The sequence below is a fragment of the Pithys albifrons genome, chromosome 7, assembly GCF_047495875.1.
Source record: "Pithys albifrons albifrons isolate INPA30051 chromosome 7, PitAlb_v1, whole genome shotgun sequence".
NCBI lineage: Eukaryota > Metazoa > Chordata > Aves > Passeriformes > Thamnophilidae > Pithys > Pithys albifrons.
Genome location: NC_092464.1, coordinates 24575207 through 24594333, shown reverse-complemented (window position 1 = coordinate 24594333; position 19127 = coordinate 24575207). Strand labels below are relative to the sequence as shown.

Genomic DNA, 19127 nt, shown 5'->3' with positions numbered 1-19127 from the left:
GAAAGTTCCTATGGAAAATACAATAATTTCTGAGGCATATGTGAATGCAGACCAAACAGCTGATGCATAGGTTTAACACTGCATCTTGAACATCCTTTTATTTGGGGTCTTACTTAAAGATAACAAGTCAAACTATAGATACGCTACAAAAAAAATCACTCCTGACTGTGGTTCATGCAATTGTTCTCCTTGATCCTACATTCCAATCAATGCTTATACCCCTACCTTTCAGTAAGCAATCAAATTATAGTGACCTAACCAGTTTAGGAGAAATAAACCATGTGGTCAGCTCACCAAGGCTCTGGTAAAGATATCTGAATTTCTTATTTCATCCAAGAGAAGAAAATAGAAGCATATTTTACACTAATAGTCTCCAACATGTTTCTGTTTCTTCCAAGAGCTCTTGCTCTGGATCTGACTTCGGGGCAGATACGCTGACGCAAAAGTCCACACTTTCATTTGAACCACCTTTTTAATGAGGGCAAAAGTGATTCAGCTTCAACACATATAGTGACAAACCACTAAGCAAGTTTTAAATGGAACCGGACATGAAAGCATGGTCAATAAAGAATGTATTAAATTTTGTTTCAAATCTTATTTCCTTTAAAATACAGATAAAAAAGGAAGCTGAACATCACAGAGTCAACATTTAAAATGTAAATGCTATCCTTCTTCTAAAACTGTATACAGACTTTCTTTGAACTCACACAATCATGCTCAGTACACTTTGAAGAGGAAATTAAGTCACAGAGAAGAACAATTATAATGATCCAAGGGGCAATTTTCTGTCACTAGATTACTGCTGTTGTTCGGTATGTCCTGATTCTCCCATGTGTGAATTAAAAGTACAATGGCAAGTCTGAATCCCAAACTGAGAATTTAGCACATTGTACACATTAGTGGATTGTAGTCAGTGTAAATTATTTTACCTACAATGTAAATTGTTTTACCTAATAGCTGAATGTTTCTTTTTAAGAGGTCTGAGAGCACTGTAAAGAGTTGATTATGTAACAAAAAAATAAAATTTCTATAACTTTACGTACTGAAAACCAAAAACCTGAAAGCTTCAGTGGAGTCAGTGAAGCTCTGACAAATTGATTTCTAGGACAAATATGCAGCCAAGCCATTTTGCTTTGCTCAGGATCACTTAGGATGTCTACAGCAGAGCAGGAAACAGGAAGATTAGTATCTTAGTCCCAAAACTTCATCCAGAAAAACATTATTCCAATTCCCTGGCATTGCTGCTGACATTTTGCATTGTTGAATTGGAAAAAACAGTCTCACAAAGAAATCATATTAGTGTACAGTATTTATTACCTTCTATTAATCTGAAGTCAATAATTTTGATATGACTAAATTAATTCTGAAATAACCAGACATTTTTAAATACATATAAAAATGAGGGGATTTAACATGACAGTATTTAGTTGATCCACACTCAATCCACATGCAGAATATATCGATTGAATATTGTACATTTCCTTTCATTTTACACTGGTCCATAATATACCACAATTTCTGAGGGTGAAAGCAGGGAGGAAAGGAATCATATTTCAAGTAGACTTTTTACTTTAAAAGAGCATCAATGATATATTAAGCTAGTGTGTTTCTCTCTTATTTTGATTTTACTTACAGTATAAGTTTTGCAAAATATACAGCTCACCAATGATACACAAATGGGGGCCCTTTACTAAGAGCAAGTAACAACAAAAAAAATAAAAAGAAGAACTACAACAGAAAAGAATTCTACAGATTAGAAAAGTCATATTTTAGAACATCATGTCACTTCCGAGTTCCTCCAATGTTGGTAAGAAAGGTCATGCACAACATTTCTAATGTTGCCTTTAGTCCATGAGAGATTTGTCTGCATGCTTCACACAAACAGAAAAAGGTACAAGTCACAAGGAAAGCGGCTTCCTCCAGTTATCTTTTAGGCCTGTCTATGTCGTCAATGGCAGCTAACAACTTCTGTCTTGCCTTTTTGTTGATGTGGGAGCCCATACAAACATTCACCAGGTTGGTCAACTGCTTTGTGGAATACTCCTGGCAAACAAAAGCAGATCATGTTATGGCAGAATAAAACACAAGTTAAAGGTAGAAAATTGAAAAAAATGCAGACAGTGTGGACTTTCTACCTGACAGAAGCAGTCAGCACACAAGGCAGATTTAAAGCAATAGTTAAGTCAGGTCTGGATAGTTTTCATAGTTGAGGCAAAGGACAAAACTGTACTTCACTACATGGCAGATTATAATGGAAAATGCTTACGACTTTAGAAAACTTGTACAGAGTTTACAGAAAGTAACTGTGAATATGTATATAAATCAATTTTTAATATATTTTCCATTTTTTGGGAGAAATGGTGGGAAATATGTATGCAAATGGTTATGTTTTAAAACAAACTGTGACAAAACTTGATCATTTTGATTTTGACTTCTCATTTCCAGTAAGTTCTAAGTGCTTCTGTCTACAGAGTCTCCAAAGAATGTTAATTTCAGTACATGATAAAGGAGGGAAAAATGGAAAAAATGTTAAGACAAGAACTCTTAACATCTGTGAAAACACCATATTTTCCAGGATTACCTTTATATCTAACACTCTCCAAAACACAGCTTCCACTAATGGGTTTAAACAGGAGTTTTTTCACATAGGTCATCAAACAACAGCTCACAATCTCTCTCGGGAGTTGAGAGTGAAAGAGTGATTGACAGTTCAAAGTAGCTAAACAAATTGCTTCAAAGATGGACTATAGATGGCCTATAACTGGATGGCTTTTATCTATGGTGAAGAGTGGATTGTTGATTTTTGTGATCGTGACAGTTGTGCTGTTGTTAACATCATGTGCAGGTGGTCTTCTGCAAGGCCCCTGCAGAAGACTGCTGCTGCTGTTTTTGTGGCACAGCAGAGGGGGAATTATGGGGGTTAATTCAGTGGGTCTGCAGACCCCCTAGTGTCTGAGGTAATTGATGAGTGCATCCTTAAGGACCAGAGAGCCACCTGTAGAACGTGTGATACCTTATAACCAGTAGGATGTTTCCATGTTTGCTCAGCGAACTAACTAACCAATAGTGTGCTAACCATAATATACAAGAGTAGATAAAAGTAAAGCTGTAACTAAAAATAAAGTCCTTTGTCTTCAGTGCACCTTGTGATCAGACTGCTGCCTGAATTTGTCTCTGCCTCTTCTGACCGCTGCAATTCTACCTTACCCTGACATTGTGACTCCAGGTAAAACACGGAAAATTACAATAAAGACAAACTTCTTTCATCCATTTCAAGTGGGATTTCAAGTCATCCCAAAATACAGATTTCAACTGCTCAACTTTAAAAGACTTCACTCCATCAATGGGCATCTCCAATAGCATGAGACCCCTACTTACATAGACCTGTTACAATTCTAACTTTCAGCTATCATGAAACCATGCTAAATTTTTCAAAACACAAGACTCATCTCAGAGAGCAATGTTAATCCTGATTAAGCACCATTAAATGAGGAAACAAAAAGGAAAAATTCTTATTCAATGTGCCTTACAACTTAGTTTAAGCAATCTACTCCTAAAGGCAAGGCAAAACTTCATGGTGTGATTTCAAAGCCTACTTCTTGATGATCAAGTTGTGTGCTTCAGCATATTCTGAACAGCACACATATATTTTTGCTTCCACTTTGCTCTAGTTCTCAACATCTTTTGGTACAGTAAGTACATGTGCATGGCTTAGTCATCCTTCCCAGTTATCACACACTGAACCAATAGAAACACATACTGACTTAATATCATAAAAATGAACATGTACATGCATGCATACAATTATATTTATACTTCTTCCTATACAGATTTTATTATTATAAATTAATATGTACATATATATTTATATATTCATTTTAACATGTGGAGGCATTATTTATAGTTGTTAGCATGATTTTATCATCACAGTGAATTTTCTTGATAGACAAAAGAATGCAAATTTGACTCTTACCCTATGTTCTTTTATCCAGGTTTCCATGTCATTTTCTGTTATGTAGTATGCTTTGATGTAGGTCTCCACAAATTCTTTATCTGGAATAGGCCTAATATCTGTTAACTTTTCTAGCTTCATTAAGAATTGTTGAAAGTCCAGCTGCATCAAGGCACGTCCTTCATTGCTGCACTTCTTTACATTGGCATAACTAAAAGAGAAACATCAGAAAGCAAAACTTAGAAGGAAATAAAAAGGAATTTTGCTTCTCAAAGTTGTTTAACTTAATCTTTCAAACCTTAAGCTGGAACACAATTATGGCTTTAAATTAAAAGCAGACAAGAACTCTTGGGATGTCTTCTGCAGAGCTTTATTTGCACTAGTATAAGTTTTAGCCCCAGTTATAAAATAGAACCCCACTTTACCCAGTGATATTTAAAAAAATGTCCCCCCCAAAAAGCCAGTAGAAATCCTACACTGAACAACTTACTGTAAGAGCGTTAGGAGAAATTAAACCAATGCTCATGAGCACACTGGACAGTGATTTCACACAATCACGACCACTGAAGTCTGAAAGGTATTATGGCAGCTTTAAAAGTGGTCACCAGGAGCTTGTTGAACCAAGGGGGAACATCAAAGAAAGGCACAAAGCTGTTTGCTCAAAATCAGCCACAACAACCAGAGGATAAAGGGTGGCAGCACTGCCTAATCTCTCTGAGAAGTTTATGTCTTAATGAGAGCGGATTGACAGAAAACTGGTGACAGGTTAGCAAAGGCAGTAGATGAGCTTAAGGGCAGGGAACAAACCCACAAAAATAAATGCAGTGGATGAAATGTCTGCAATACTCAGGCTACAATATTGAATCTGAAAAGACTGGGACACTGTTTAAAAAAGAGAGGGATGAGCAAGTTGTTGCAGTTCCTGAGTAAGGTGTTAGAACCTCTATTGACCAAGCCAACAAAGACACCTCTCTGTTCCTGATGCATTTGGAAAAATCCTGTTTCATGGCTGCTCTAAGTTGACTGCTAGGTTTGACAACTCTATCTTTCTCCTTGGCTAAGATAAATGGTATCACCATTGAGGTGCTGACAATTACATTTTTAACTTTCTTCTTTGCTCTGCTGGGAAATGATAATTTTCATACAGAAGTTTCTTTGAAAGAGCACTATGTTTTCAAATGCTTCAGTGAAACATTCAATGTCATTCTTCAGCAGTATCTAGGCACAAGACCATCCCATTTAGGCTTAGGGCCAGACTCTCTGAAACAACTGCTGAGGAGTATATTAAGCACTATTTTTTAGGCTTCTCAAAAGCACATGGGGAACTTCTAATTCTGTAAAATAAATGTTACCATTATAGACACACCCAAAAGCAAGACTTCTATGAACTACTCACCCTTCCACAAGAGTTCTGTTGGCTAAGCGTATGCAGTGTTCCCAAAGGATGTTGGAAACTGGCAGTGGAATACGGACTCTCTTAGACACCTCATTCAACCTTCTGTTAAATTCTTCAAATTCCTGACAGAACATAAAATACATCTATTCATTAAGCAAAGAATGAATCATACTCTATACATCATACAACAACAACAAAGAATTAGAAACACACGTGAAAAAGAATATTGAAAAATAAGAGCAAAGCAGAGAAGCTTAATAGGCACAGACTGTAGAGACAAGAGTAATGTGTGAAGTAGAAAATCTACCACTTTCTAGTACATCATTCACAACATCACCGCAGTGATTTTTTTCAAAAAGGAAATGCTGCTCTGTTCTCCAGGACTGTAGTTCCCTGTGAAACTGACACCTCTGAAAATGAAACAAGTAGCTTATCCTTCAAATGCCATTTTCATTGTCTCACTCCCTAAACTCATATTTAGCTTCTTCACATCAATATACAGCCACTGAAGAAAATCCAGTGATGATCTCTTTATTCCTCTAAATACCTGCCCCATCAGCTTTCAAAAAAAAGCACAGAAATATTGTAAACATTTTTCATTCTTCAGACTTGCAGATTAGTTAGGTCCTCAGTGCTTTAAAGGGAGCTGAGAGCACCTGTGAAAGAGGCCAAATCTAACAGTTTAGGAGCACACTGCACCATTAGATAACAATTCAGGTTCAGGGAAGGCACCTGTTTCCATACGAAACATCAATGGCCCGGATGGATTTGAGCTGATACTATGAGTGACAAACTAGTCATAACTGAATGTAAGTACTGCTACAATGATTTTGGGACTTAAACAAAGTGAAACAGAAGTCTGTGGCCAGTGACTAATGCTTCTATCATTTACAAAAGGTATCAAATTACTTAAATATAAAGCAGACTGGTAATGAACTCCTCTGTATAACCAGCAAAAGCAGATTGCAGTGCAGCCTATGTTGGACTGTATTTGTCCAACAAAGTGTTTTCATTCCAAGGCTGTCTAGGGATATTTTTAACTTTCTTTATATCCTCCCCTATCAAAAATCCAGTAAGTGAAGAAAATCAGAAGGGAATCTCAATAACCCACTGGTGTCTAACACAATTTTCTGAAAGATTAATTCAGCAAGAAGAAGCAGGATACCCCAATGTCATGTTGGCATACAACTGACCCTTCTGAAGATGAAGATGCCTAACACTCTATGAAAATTAATTTCTTGAACAATCATCTTTCCACACTTTATCTCCTTCCATACATGCTCTGACTGCATATAGAATTTTACATTTGTGTAGTTGATTATTACTTTAAACACTGTGCTTACATCTGATATTCTGGGAATCCTAGAGTACACAACAAACCACTAACTGCTTAGCAGTAATCTAAAAGTTTCTGTAGTAAATAATACTGGCTATACAATGTAGACATCAGAAGTGGTTTTAAATGGTATTAGCCCTGATTGTCCTGAAGCAAATTCATCAGCAGTTGCACACTCACAAAAGGAAAAAGTTTTACCTCAGAGATCAACTATTCTAAGTACAAACTGATGTCAAAAAGCCATGGCAGCATAAACAAGAGTAATCACAAACACTCCATCAAAATTAGTGCAATCACATATCCTCTGTCAAATACATCCTTCTTTGCCTTGATTTTTTTTTAAGCACAGAAGAGCTACAAAGTTCAAAGGTGTTATCAAAACTGTTATTCAACACAGATGTGTAGCTTTTTCTGGGATACACACTTCACATATCTTTAAAATAAAATTCTCAAGTTTCTCTAAAAGAATTAGTATTATTCTACCACTGCCAGAACTTCCCTATAAAGACATTTAGAAACATTATTTAGGCATATATAAAAGGATGAGAAAGGGATTGCCCCAAGAACTGGTTCTGTAGGCCATAAGACACAGCAACTGTATAACCACTTCTACTGAATGCAACTCAGAAGCTGGGTAAATAACTTCCCTTTTTCTTCCTTTCAAATGTTAACATCTAAATATAGCAACCTCAATGAGATACTGCGTGATCTAATGATGGTGATTTGACTTGACTTGCAGCCCCTATGATACACCTCAATCACCAAAACTATTCAGAACAGCAAACAGCCTTTTGGTTAAAAAAATTGAAATACTCAGTCTCTAGCCACTAGATTTTCCTCCTCAATGTTACTCTGTTTATTACACATTTCTCTACAATTTTAGACCTAATTCAGACACAAGACTCATCAAACTTTTGTAGTCACTTCCACTCATCATGTAATGGGTATTTTTACAAAACAACGGACTAGTAGTAAGCATAATGAAACTTCTGGAGAGACCACCTTATAATAACTTCCCATTTTTCAGGATGCTGTATTGTTCTAGGAAGATTGTTCTATTGTTTAACAGTTTTAGTGAAGCACTAGGGTAATTTAATGCTTATACAAAGTGTAGCACACCATTTCCCATAAGGTATTCACCTTTAGAAGAGCATCTACATATACATTGTGCTGCGACATGATTTCTTTCACATCCCATTTCACATTAGCCATGAGAAGCAGCATTTGTTCATAATCAATGGCTTTAGCAGCAACAATCCAATAAACTGGCTTACGTAGTTCACTGGCAGTTGACACTGTCTGAAACAGAATATAAACAAAATTCAATTTAGTAAATTTCTGGCTAGTAGGAGCAATATATAACTATTATGCACAAGTATTTGCACCATAACATACAAGTTTCAAATCCTCTGTTTAAAAATCATACGTGAATTACACAGTTCTGACCTGAGAATAGAACTGCTGAAGGAAAGGCTTCTTGGCAGCTGGCATCACTGCATCAAGATGAGGCTGAAGAAATTCAAACTGCTCAGCCAGAAATACCCTTTGAAAGCAAAGAAAATTTACCGTGAACTAAATGCAATATTTGACATGTCTTGACAATTTTTACTCTACAGTTGACATATTTGACAATAACAATATGTAATCATGGAAAATGTAGTCCTGAGAAGAACCGTATCAGTTTCATGACAGCATAACAACAAGTATTCCCAATTCTGACAATTTTAAATTGGACTTGCTAACAAGAAAATGCTTGAATAAAGGGACTAAGGCTTGAATATCAACATTTCATTTTTTCTTTAGTCAGGAGACACTGCAAAAGTCTGAGGTAAGGTCTAGTAAAGTCAGTAGCCAAGTATCAAGCAATTTCCATTCCGCAGGACAGTTAACAATAACATTAATAAACCCATGTCAGAATTCCAAAAAACCATTCCTAATCACCTATATATCAGTGACTCTTTTATAAAATATAATTTGACCTCCTATTCATTCTGAGGGATAGAATTTGTTAATAACAACATAACAAGGAGATATATTTCTAACTAATCATAAATGAAAAATACACTTTTTAAATGAACTTCTAATCTTTAACTGTCATCTCATGTAGGGAAAAAGTAATTCTTACCTGACCCTTATTATTATTCTGATCTAACAAAAAACACTTGGTAACTTTCAGAAAACTTGCTCGTTATAAGCTCATCTTCTCAGGTCCACTTTCACCCATTGCAAAGAACATGGTAATCCAAGCCAAACCAATATGAACTAAGCAATTTTGAGTCTCAGACATCACTATTTGAGTACTTAATATAAGGTTAAATGAACGATCCAGGTTAAATTAGCCTCTTTAAAATTAAACTTTTTTCCATTTGGCCTTGCATTGTCACAAATTCCATTGCTTGTGCTTGCAGGTTGTTAGACCAGATGGTTAGGCCCACTAGCTTTAAGAAATTACCTCTGTCACTCATATTGAAAATCACATTGACAAGTAGGACTTCTTGAGCTCTCAAGAAGGTTTTGGCTTTTAATCACAATTTCTTACACAATCCACAGCTTTCAGTGATCACAAAATACAGTGTACCGTAAACAACCTACAAGGATTCTGTGGCCACCACTCTCTCTGCCAAACCATACAGAGAATTGCCAGATGTCAAAACCACAAGATGACTGAGATGTGGGCTTGGCACCTTCTCTTTTCTCTCTTCAGCAGCTGTGAGAGTTCCTGAAGTATCAGCAGAGACCTCCTAAAACACAGAATTAAACAAATTAAACCCCACAAAACCAGCAAGGATGGCTCCAGCTGAGTAGTTTCAGATGCCAGACAAGATGAAGGAATGTTTCAAATTCTAAGGTGTAATTTAAATCAAGCCTGACTCTAAAGACAATCACAGTTTATCATTTGAACAGTATAGTGTTCAAATGGGTGAAAAAAATTATGTAATTTAGATTGGTATACAAGGAAAAATAATAATTGAAAAAAAAGGCAGAGAATAAACTTCTCACTACACCATTACGCAAACAGACTTTAGCCCAACTGCCCTTTGTGAGACTGACTTGTCATCCTTGCAGATAGGATCTTCAATCTGACAGCAACCAAATAAGGAGGCATATCAAAGGAATGTTACTCCTGCATGGGCTTTACTGCTTATCTGAGCTGTGGCCAACGTGAGTAAAATACAACTGATGTTCTCAATCAAGCTACTATTCCACAAAAGCTTCTATCCTGCACGTATCTTGATGGTAGACAACAAGAAAATATTCACAGCAAAGCAACAGAAATTGTAGGAAGAAACAGGTTACACCAATGCCCTGTTGCAAAAATAAAGAAAAAAATAGGGAAAACCCCCACCTCTACATTTGAGGAATGTAAGTACAAGTTACAGCTAGAAAAGCAATCACAGAACGAAGAAATTCCCAGAGCTATCATATTGGTCTAAGTGGGTCTATAAATGGACACTCTGAAACTTGGCTACTTCCCAAAACTGCATCAGGACATGAAAACATAAATGTAGTTCTGGCTTTGGATTAATTACTCACACCATGGTTGCACGTAGGTCATAAAAAGATGAGAAATGCTACAAAGTAAAGGTAACATAGAAGCCAGGACAGATAAAGGTGACAGGCATGATATGGCACTGATTCAGTAAATAAGAGCCTTTCATGACCCCGGGGATAGAAACTTTGTGGCCACACCAGTGCTACAATGTATCGGCCTGCATGTATAGAATGAAAGCAAGTAACAACAGCAACACAGTGACAAAGCAGTGGTAAAAATAATTTCTTCAAAAATCAGAGGCACGACATGTCTACTGTAAAACAGCATATGAACACACAACCAATCAGACATTTTTAAATGCTTAAAAATTTATGGTTGGACAAACTGGTTTAATTCTCAAATGGCTCTAAAACACTGGATAAAGATGAAGCCAAAAACAAAATTTAAAAAAAGGCAGCTTTGAACTTTGTGGATTGCTTGTTTATTTTTTTCAACTGGAGATAGAAATGAGAGGAAATTGCAGTGAGGTAACTAAAGAAGGAGGAAGAAAAATAGGCTCATTCTGTCCACAAGAGTCACAGTGAGTTTCTTCCAGGCTTCACAGTAGAGAACAACTGTGAGAAGAGACCTGAAACAGAGTAATGGCTATTCAATTCACACAGGTTTTTGCAGACACTTCTGCCTAAGGAGAAAAGGACAGCAATGAGCATCAGAAACACTGATGGAACTTAGTGGTGATGTAACTCATTCTATACATCAAGATTGACACAAGGAGGAATGTGAATTGAAGATCTTGAAAAGCCAAGAGAAAAAGTATGGCACAGATGATCAGGTGAAAAGTGGAAAACCAATGGGCAGGTTATTCTGATAAAAAACAATATCTGACAGACCCATTGTGGTTATACTGCAGCAATTAAAAGTAGAGCAGGTGAAAACTGATTATGTCAAAATGTGTAAGGACTTGGTGAAAATTAACTGATAGAGAATGAGTAGAAAGATAAAACTGCTGCTACAGACACAGCAGCACCAGAATGTGCTTACTGCTTGGATGAAAGCCAAGCCAAAAGTGACACTAAGAATATAAGACAACTGAGAAGATAATAGCGTCCAAGCTGTTAAAAATGGTTTGAGGTGTGGAGGAACAAAAATTCACAACTTCCATTTTAACTATCTTGGATTTTAGTTGACAGTTTCCTCCTGTGGTGTGGCAACCCAAGGCAACAGGGAGGTGGATTTGCTAAATCAGAAAGGCTCTTTCAGTTCTCCATCTTCCAAAGACGTCAAACACAAGGATAAAAGCAGGCTACAGCAGATGGAACAACACACAGACTAGGAAAGCAGAGTTCTCACTAACAAAGGTGAGGAAAGTATTCTCAGACTTAGGAAAAAAAATTTGTAATAGGGTTACAGAAGTAAAAAGCCAATAAAGCAGGGGCCTTAATGGATCCCCACAGAAATCCTAACATTGAAAACAAGGACTGCTGACTGAGCAATACCATCAACACAGCATTTGTAGTGCTAAAAGATCTCACAGAAACAGATCAATGAGCAGAAGACAGAACTTCTAAAAGAAGCTTATGGGAAATGCTATAAGATACAGTAGCACTGAGCACAGGAATGATTATAATATAAAGGTAGCCACAATGCTACGTTATTTGAAAAATGAATGTTCATTTATATTCTGCTGAATTTATTAGAATGATAAGTAAGCCAAAAGGCCTGGATATTTGCTAAACCTCCTGTAACCTCTTTCAGCTATCTCTAAGATACCTACTGAGCACATCCTGAAGTGTACTGCACATGAGCAATGACATTTAATCATGTAGGCATAAGTCAATTCTCTAAAAATATGACTGAGACAAAGACATCACTAATTCCATTCTCCAAAAACCCAGATCAAACAAAAATAACAAAAAACTCCAATAAAAAAAAGCGAGAGAGAAAGAAGCTCTGTTTACATAGGACAAAAAGAAACTAACACACAGCCCACCAAACAGTTCTCTATTCTTAGGACAGAAAGAGAGCCACAGAGCTGAAGGAAGAGTACTAATGGTAAAGATTTAAGTAGCTTTCTTTTTTTCAAAGACTAGTTATAAAAGATATAAATAACAAATTTTATAAAGATTTAATTTAGCATTTATCACACTTCATAGTTGCCTGCCACGTCAGACCCATTTTAAACAACTTTTTAATTCCTTCCTGCTTCCCATGAAGGCAAATATCTTATGAATCTTTTAAATGCCAAAATCATGTTGCATCTGAAGACAAAATGTGCATGAGAACTGGCTAAGCCAAAGAGATGATACAGTTCCACTAGGGAATCAAACTCTGCTTCAAACACACTGGCAAAACACAGCAGGAGCATTTCATTCTCCTAATTTGGTCTAGAAAGCAGGCACTGCAAAAGCATGTTGACAGCAAAAAGGAAGCCCAAGGAAACAGCCGGTGTGCCAATGCCCCAAAAAAGCACAAGATCACTCTGAAAGGGTCTCAGTGATGCATGTGTTTTTCTCTCCTGCCTTCATTAAAAGAAATGATCAAATGACTGACAGCAGCAATAAAGGGGTGAAATATACAGGCTGGAACAGGAAAAAAGGCTACAGACTATTTAAAGAAATCAGATGTTTCTCAGTGCACCAAACTCAGTAAAGTTAACCCTTCCAGTAATTAAGAAAATCTGCAAGACAGTATCTATTGCCAGAGACTTTCTTTGAGTACCACAGCAAATAGGTAAAATCCTGTAAAACTGAAAGTGAGAGCCAATCTCAAGAGCAGGAGGAGGAAAGTACAAGTCAGGACACTAAATAGCAGCCAGCCAAATTTTAATTTCAAGAAATGTCAAGCTACATTGAGAACATATTGCAGCACCCAGCATCAAGCATGCAGAGAGCAATATCAAAGCAGAACCAACTTCCTCAGCTTTTTCTGCTTGATCAGAAAGGCATGTATTAGCAAATAACAGGTAACAAATGAATGGAAGCATGATATTGTTTAGTTGCTGGGTATTTTATTTTAGCATTTAATTATTTACTCCAAAGAAGAAAATTTTAATGAATAGGAAGAAAAAAAAATCCATTTAAGGAACAGCCTCGCCTTCCATCTCTTCCTCCAAAAAATGTCATCTTTAACAAGAGAACATTTTCATTTCAACAGTTTGGCTGAACCCAGTAGCAAACCTCTGTTAAACCTTCCATCTTAGAAGGAAGAGGAGACTATGAATTAATTACCTAAATCAGAAGTATAAACTATATGAGCTAATTATCCAGGTCAAAAATTTGACAAGCAATTTGCAAGTGAGACATTTTTGTGGGGCCTGACTTCATCATGAGAAAAGAAACACATATTTACTTCAGTTATCCAAAAGAACTTATGACCAAAATAACTTATTACATGTCAATTATGGTGGAGATAATTGACAGTTAATTATAATAAACCTCTTCCACTACCTTTAAACAAAAACCAGTATACTCTACAACCTGTCTCCAGCACAAAGAGTTCTACAGATCACACAAATAATAAATAATCTTTCAAAACTGCTTCTTATGACCTAATAATTTTGGATAAGACTTCAGTTTTAGAATTGCTTTGCTTTAATCTACATACACAGTAGCAAAAACTTCATTACTAGTCTACTTGTAACAGTTTGAAATCAGAAGCATATCTAAAGAAGTGCCTAAAGAATGTGCTTGCTCAGTTGCAAAGAGTTGAATACTTTCATCATTGTCATCATGAAGTCCCTTCATCACTGTCATTTTGACATTATACACAACACCTAAATTAAAAAACTACGCAAATTAAAAACATGTTTTTGTATCATAATTACAAGAAGAAGGGGCACATTTACTTCCAACTGGTTGGTTATTGTTTATTGTTTGGGGGGGGTTGTTTATTATAATGTGGTTTACTATTTATCCATGTAGAAGTGGCATATGGACATTGAAAAACATGTATTATGGCTGAGGTGTCACATTACTGCCCTGCAATGAAGTTAACAAGTCTGAACACATGTTTGTAGCTCAGCAATTTCCTGTTCACAGTCTAAAACACTGATCTAAACTACAGGTGGACTTGACGTAGTTTATAAAGTACAGTTGGTTCTGCTATGAAGTATTAGACTACAAAACAGCAAAGAAGTGCTTCAGCTGGAGTTGAATACTGCTTAGAAGGGACAAGGACCTCCAGCAGAAGCTGAAGGTATGTGATACATGAGACAAGATGCATGGAAGAGGAGAGGAAGTGCTTTAAATTGCTGTAGCACTTTTTGCTCACTGGCCTCGAGTCAGAAGAGACTTTGTGTCTCATTGGTCCAAATAAAGAACAGGGCAGTACTCTTTTTCAAGTATGGTTACTGTAAGTGCAGTATATATTAAAGGACTGAAACTTCTTTCACTGTCATAATAGGAATGTATAAACTTCAAATAGAGCAGCTCCATAAGGAGTTACAGGCAATGCCTCAAATCAACCTCCACTCGACCTCCCAGCTCCTCGTACTGAACATACTACAAAAGATGCAAGAAAGAACACTAAGTGCAGCTCAGCCTTACCTTGCCAGCAGTGGAACTCCCATTCCACTTTGCTTTTTCCTTCACAAAGGAAGCTTGAATTCCAGAGGAATAAAAATAGAAGCAGTGTTCTAAAGAGGTATCTGGTATAAACTAGATAGAATTAATTTGATCCCAAACAGAAACTACTAAAAATCTGGAAGAGATGGCTGCTAAATCTTCCTCTAGCTCCTGACAATAAATATAAAGAGGCCTTCATCCAGCAATATCTCAAAAAAAGGAATGGACAAAGTCCAAGAGGAAAGCTAGGAATGATCCAGTCTAAATTACTGAAGAGTCTTGATAGAGATCACAGAGCTCAACCTTCACAGGCACCAACAGATTTGTGGAACTATTCTGATCCACATGCAAATCTAGCAGAGCTTTAGTCACAGACTCAAAATTGTCAGATTTAGGCTTCCTTTATTAAAATAAAACAACATCAATGCTGCCATCAGCAATTGAAATGTGACAGAAATGAAGCGTTCAATAAAGTCATCATAGACAGAAGACAAGACAAAAACCTTAAATTCCCAACAGGCCATGAGACTGAACCCTACAACACACACAATTTACAAAAATCTAGGATAAGTTATGAGAATCCTGAGAGCAATCCAGAACTGTCTGTAAAATCTTGAAAAATGTATATGTCATTTTATGACACAGTAAAAATTGATCTTGATTTTCACAAACTCTTAAAAATAAGCAAATAAGTAAAAATACCCAGAAGATTTTTGCTTCCTCAAGTCAAAAAGTGGAAAAAATCCATTTATAGTATAAGACCAGCATAAGTTCATAAGATAGTATTAAATCTCATAGAGTGCCTTTAGGTCAATAGTAGTTAGCTAAAATTTCTTTTTCTTTTCAAATGTTATCTTAAACATAGCTTATTTCAATTGACAATAACATTATCTGTTACAGTACAGTTAATTACTGAGAAAGAAAAAAACCCTGCTGTTATTTCTCCATGTTATTCATAGAAATATTTGGGGGCTTAGTTGGGTTTTTTTCTAATTTTTTTAACAGCTAACAAAATTCAAGTCTGTAAAGCACTGTTAGAAACCATCACTACAAGAGTTTTAAAAATACAGAGTAAGTTTTAAAAATTAATTCCATAACTTCCCATTTTCCCATAATCGTTACCTGATTCTTTTGCAAGTTCTTCCTAGAATTAAATTTGTTCTCTCTGAATACCCTGTCTTTGAGGCAACTACCAAAATGACTAGCCTTCTCCTGTTTTGTAGAGGCCTGGGCTTGTAAGTTATCTTATGCTCCCTCTACTGACTCTGTAAGAAATGGCTACAAAATCCTTTAAAATGCTTCTCTGAGGACACAGTTTAGGATTCAATATAAGACTTTGAGGAATTAAAAAAGCATAGAGTAAATTTCTGTGGCGTGTCAAATCTTTGTGAAAATCAGAGTAAAGCATCTGTCTTCTACTCCTTTCTAAAGCAGAAGCATTAGAAAATAAAACCTTCTTGTAGGATCCACAGTATTAACTACTGTACAAGCCATATATGATACCCTTAGGAAATTCATTCATAATGTTTGTATTTTGGTGGAAAAAGAGAACTTCAAATTTCCATTTCTGGTATAGTTCTTAGCAGTATTTCTTTATAAATTCTGCTGCTCAGTCGAATCCACAAAATCTACCAAAAGTCTTGTTTATTATGCTCCTGTGAAGGACAGTAATCTACTAATAGTGTGATATGAGCACCATATTTACTATTCACATCTTGAAAGTAAGTCATGAAGTGACTAATGGGTTACAATGTAAAAAAAATACATCAAGGAGAGTTCTCCAAAATTAAGAAATTACTTTCATGAAGGACTTAGTATACTACCTCTACTATCCTGAAAGGCAAATGCTCTTCAGGGTGGCTTACTGTTCTGCTGTTCTTTTACTAAAGAAAAATGAGTCACCTATTGTCTTATTTTGGTATTCTTTTTATAATACCTCTCTTAATAAAAACAATTCTGATTGTCTCTTTATTACATGAACTGTAATAGAAGATTTAAATACAGAATTTCATTGTTACATCTAGCAAAAGCTATTAAATTGTATATATATGTTGTTGTACATTAGAAACAAGTGATTTCATACAGTAAGGATCTCTGCATCACCAACCCAAGCCTTTGGCATTACAGACACTGAACATGAAAAGAGAAAAAAAAAATCAAAAAGCAACATTGAAATAGAATTCCTAAATTTTGTACAGAGACGTCTGTTCCACTGAGCATTAACAAAATCCAGGTACTTACCAGATCAATCAGACTCTCCTGGATTCTGTTCAGTGTTGTGCGTAATCTGCTGCTACTGAGGCCCAGTCCTGTTGACTCAAACTGGAAGAAATATATTCTATTTAAGTTGGGAAAGGAAAACTCACTGGTTTAACTTTACAGTTATACAGTAAAATTTAAGTACAATTTACTTCCATTAATGTTTTAGTATATAATCACAACCATACAAAATGAAAAAATCAACAGAGGTCACGGCATTCAACTCTGCACTGGTGTGAGGAATGACACAAGTGTCTTCCATGAAGATGACAGTTTATCATTCATACCAATCAAACACTGGTATCCTTATTCGTATAATACTGTATTTGGCTGCAGGACTGTGTTTTCTTATTTGGGCAATGAGCCCAGGATGGTGCACCACAATGCCCTCTCAGACACTTGCCTGCATACCACACTTAAGCCAAATGGTCTTCACTCCTCTCTCTAGCTATAAAATCTCATGTAATTATCAATTATGTCTCTTGCATATGTAAAAAGTATCACCATTGTTCTTTATAAAACAGTGATTAACATCTTATGCTTATAAAGATCTACCCGAGAAAGGTGCCATCTTCATGTTTGTGGCTCAGGAGTACGAGGCAGAAGCTCAGCTGGGATAAATCAACATAGCTGGACTAACTTCCTGCTAAGTGCAGTGAATCATACCAGCTGAGGGTCTGAGTTGACATGCATAATTATTGTAACTACTTATCTTCTACTTTTAATTAAGAAAACACCCAACAAACTAACACAACAGTGAATGTGGGAATGGACATCTAAGGAACATACATTTAAGTCAACAATCTGGAAGGATTTCAATACAGTTCTGGTATGTGATTCACACCAAAAGGCAATTTACTGAACATATTTAGAGGCACTGTTATGCCCTGTATTATTAGACTTCCTTTAGTGGGCTGAATCAGGGAAGAAAGTGTTTGAGTTCATGTCATCTCCTCTGTTCCTTTTAAAAACAAAACAGTATAATTTAGGTCCCTGTTTACTGAATCTAAATCTTCTGACTTAAAATGTCCATCTGCCCCAGTCCTTCTATGTGTTAAATGAAAATTTGCATCTGAGCTGAATTTCCACTGGAAGTACACTCCGATGAAATCTAGAACATGATCTAAGAGACATAATCACTATCCTGGTGTACCCATTTGATAAACTGATAAACACAAATGTTCATGCCTTTGTTTTTCTGCAAGTGAAGTAAGCCTTTTTACAAAAATAATTTGTATTTTTCTTCAATTTTTTACTGTAGGAGCATCAGTTCTGAACTGCCTTTGATTTTGTAAGTATATGTGTGAAAAATAATGTTTTTCCCTTAAAGAAACACACATCCTTAATTTTCCAAATAATCTTTTTTCTTCTTAACATCGTATAGTATTTGTTCAAGATACAAACATAAGGACTGCAAATTGAAGACTGACTATTCTCTCTGTTAAGGTAAGAACAAACAGAATAAAAACACAGTTTAAAGGAAAAATATATGTATATTAAAAATATATCTGCAAGTTTCAGCCATTAAATTTTAAGAAATTTGCACCATGAAAACTATGCATCATGCAATCTACCAATAATTCTTTTTCTGCCTTTTGATTGCCAGCTTTCAATAGCTACCAATAACTTTTACCCTTTTATTCTATAACGATGTATTTCTTTCTAAAAAATTGTAATTTCATATTTGAAACGTATCTGAATGAAAAGGCAAGTAAAAACAAACTTAAATTTCCATGAAACATTACTTAGCAAGTATTGCCACTTTACAAGGCAACCAGTTTCAGTTTGAAGTCAAAATTATGTACCCACACATATGAGGGGGGGAAAAACAAGAACCAACCAAACAAAAAAACTGTTGCTCAGAATTTTTCCACAAAGACAGAATGTGTCACTCATCAGTACTTCTGATTTTCTTCATAAACGTTTTTGCTATTTCTATATGCAAAATGATAGGTATTTAAATTCCCCAAAATGGAGACCTAGTACGGCAAGTAGTAAGCAGAGCATTAGAAATTTGCAGAATAATTCTACTGATCAAATTTTACAGAACTCCTTTTCGCTATAAAAAAAATTAAGCTTACAAATTGGTGTAATGTCCTGTCAAAAAAATTCAAATTCTCCTCATATGT

General features: G+C 35.8%; 1 protein-coding gene across 1 annotated transcript in view; it reads right to left on the bottom strand.

The window, feature by feature from the left end:
* Positions 1-1291: 1291 nt before the first annotated feature.
* The window catches only part of VPS50 (VPS50 subunit of EARP/GARPII complex), a 70550-nt gene continuing 52714 nt past the window's right edge, over positions 1292-19127 (bottom strand). Inside the window, exons 22-28 of the mRNA XM_071560709.1 lie at positions 16981-17061; positions 9277-9425; positions 8131-8227; positions 7825-7983; positions 5349-5470; positions 3974-4163; positions 1292-2043 (exon numbers count right to left, since the gene is read on the bottom strand). Coding sequence (XP_071416810.1) covers positions 1924-2043; positions 3974-4163; positions 5349-5470; positions 7825-7983; positions 8131-8227; positions 9277-9425; positions 16981-17061 — 918 coding nt within the window. The 3' untranslated portion in view covers positions 1292-1923. The remainder of the gene's footprint in view (positions 2044-3973; positions 4164-5348; positions 5471-7824; positions 7984-8130; positions 8228-9276; positions 9426-16980; positions 17062-19127) is intronic.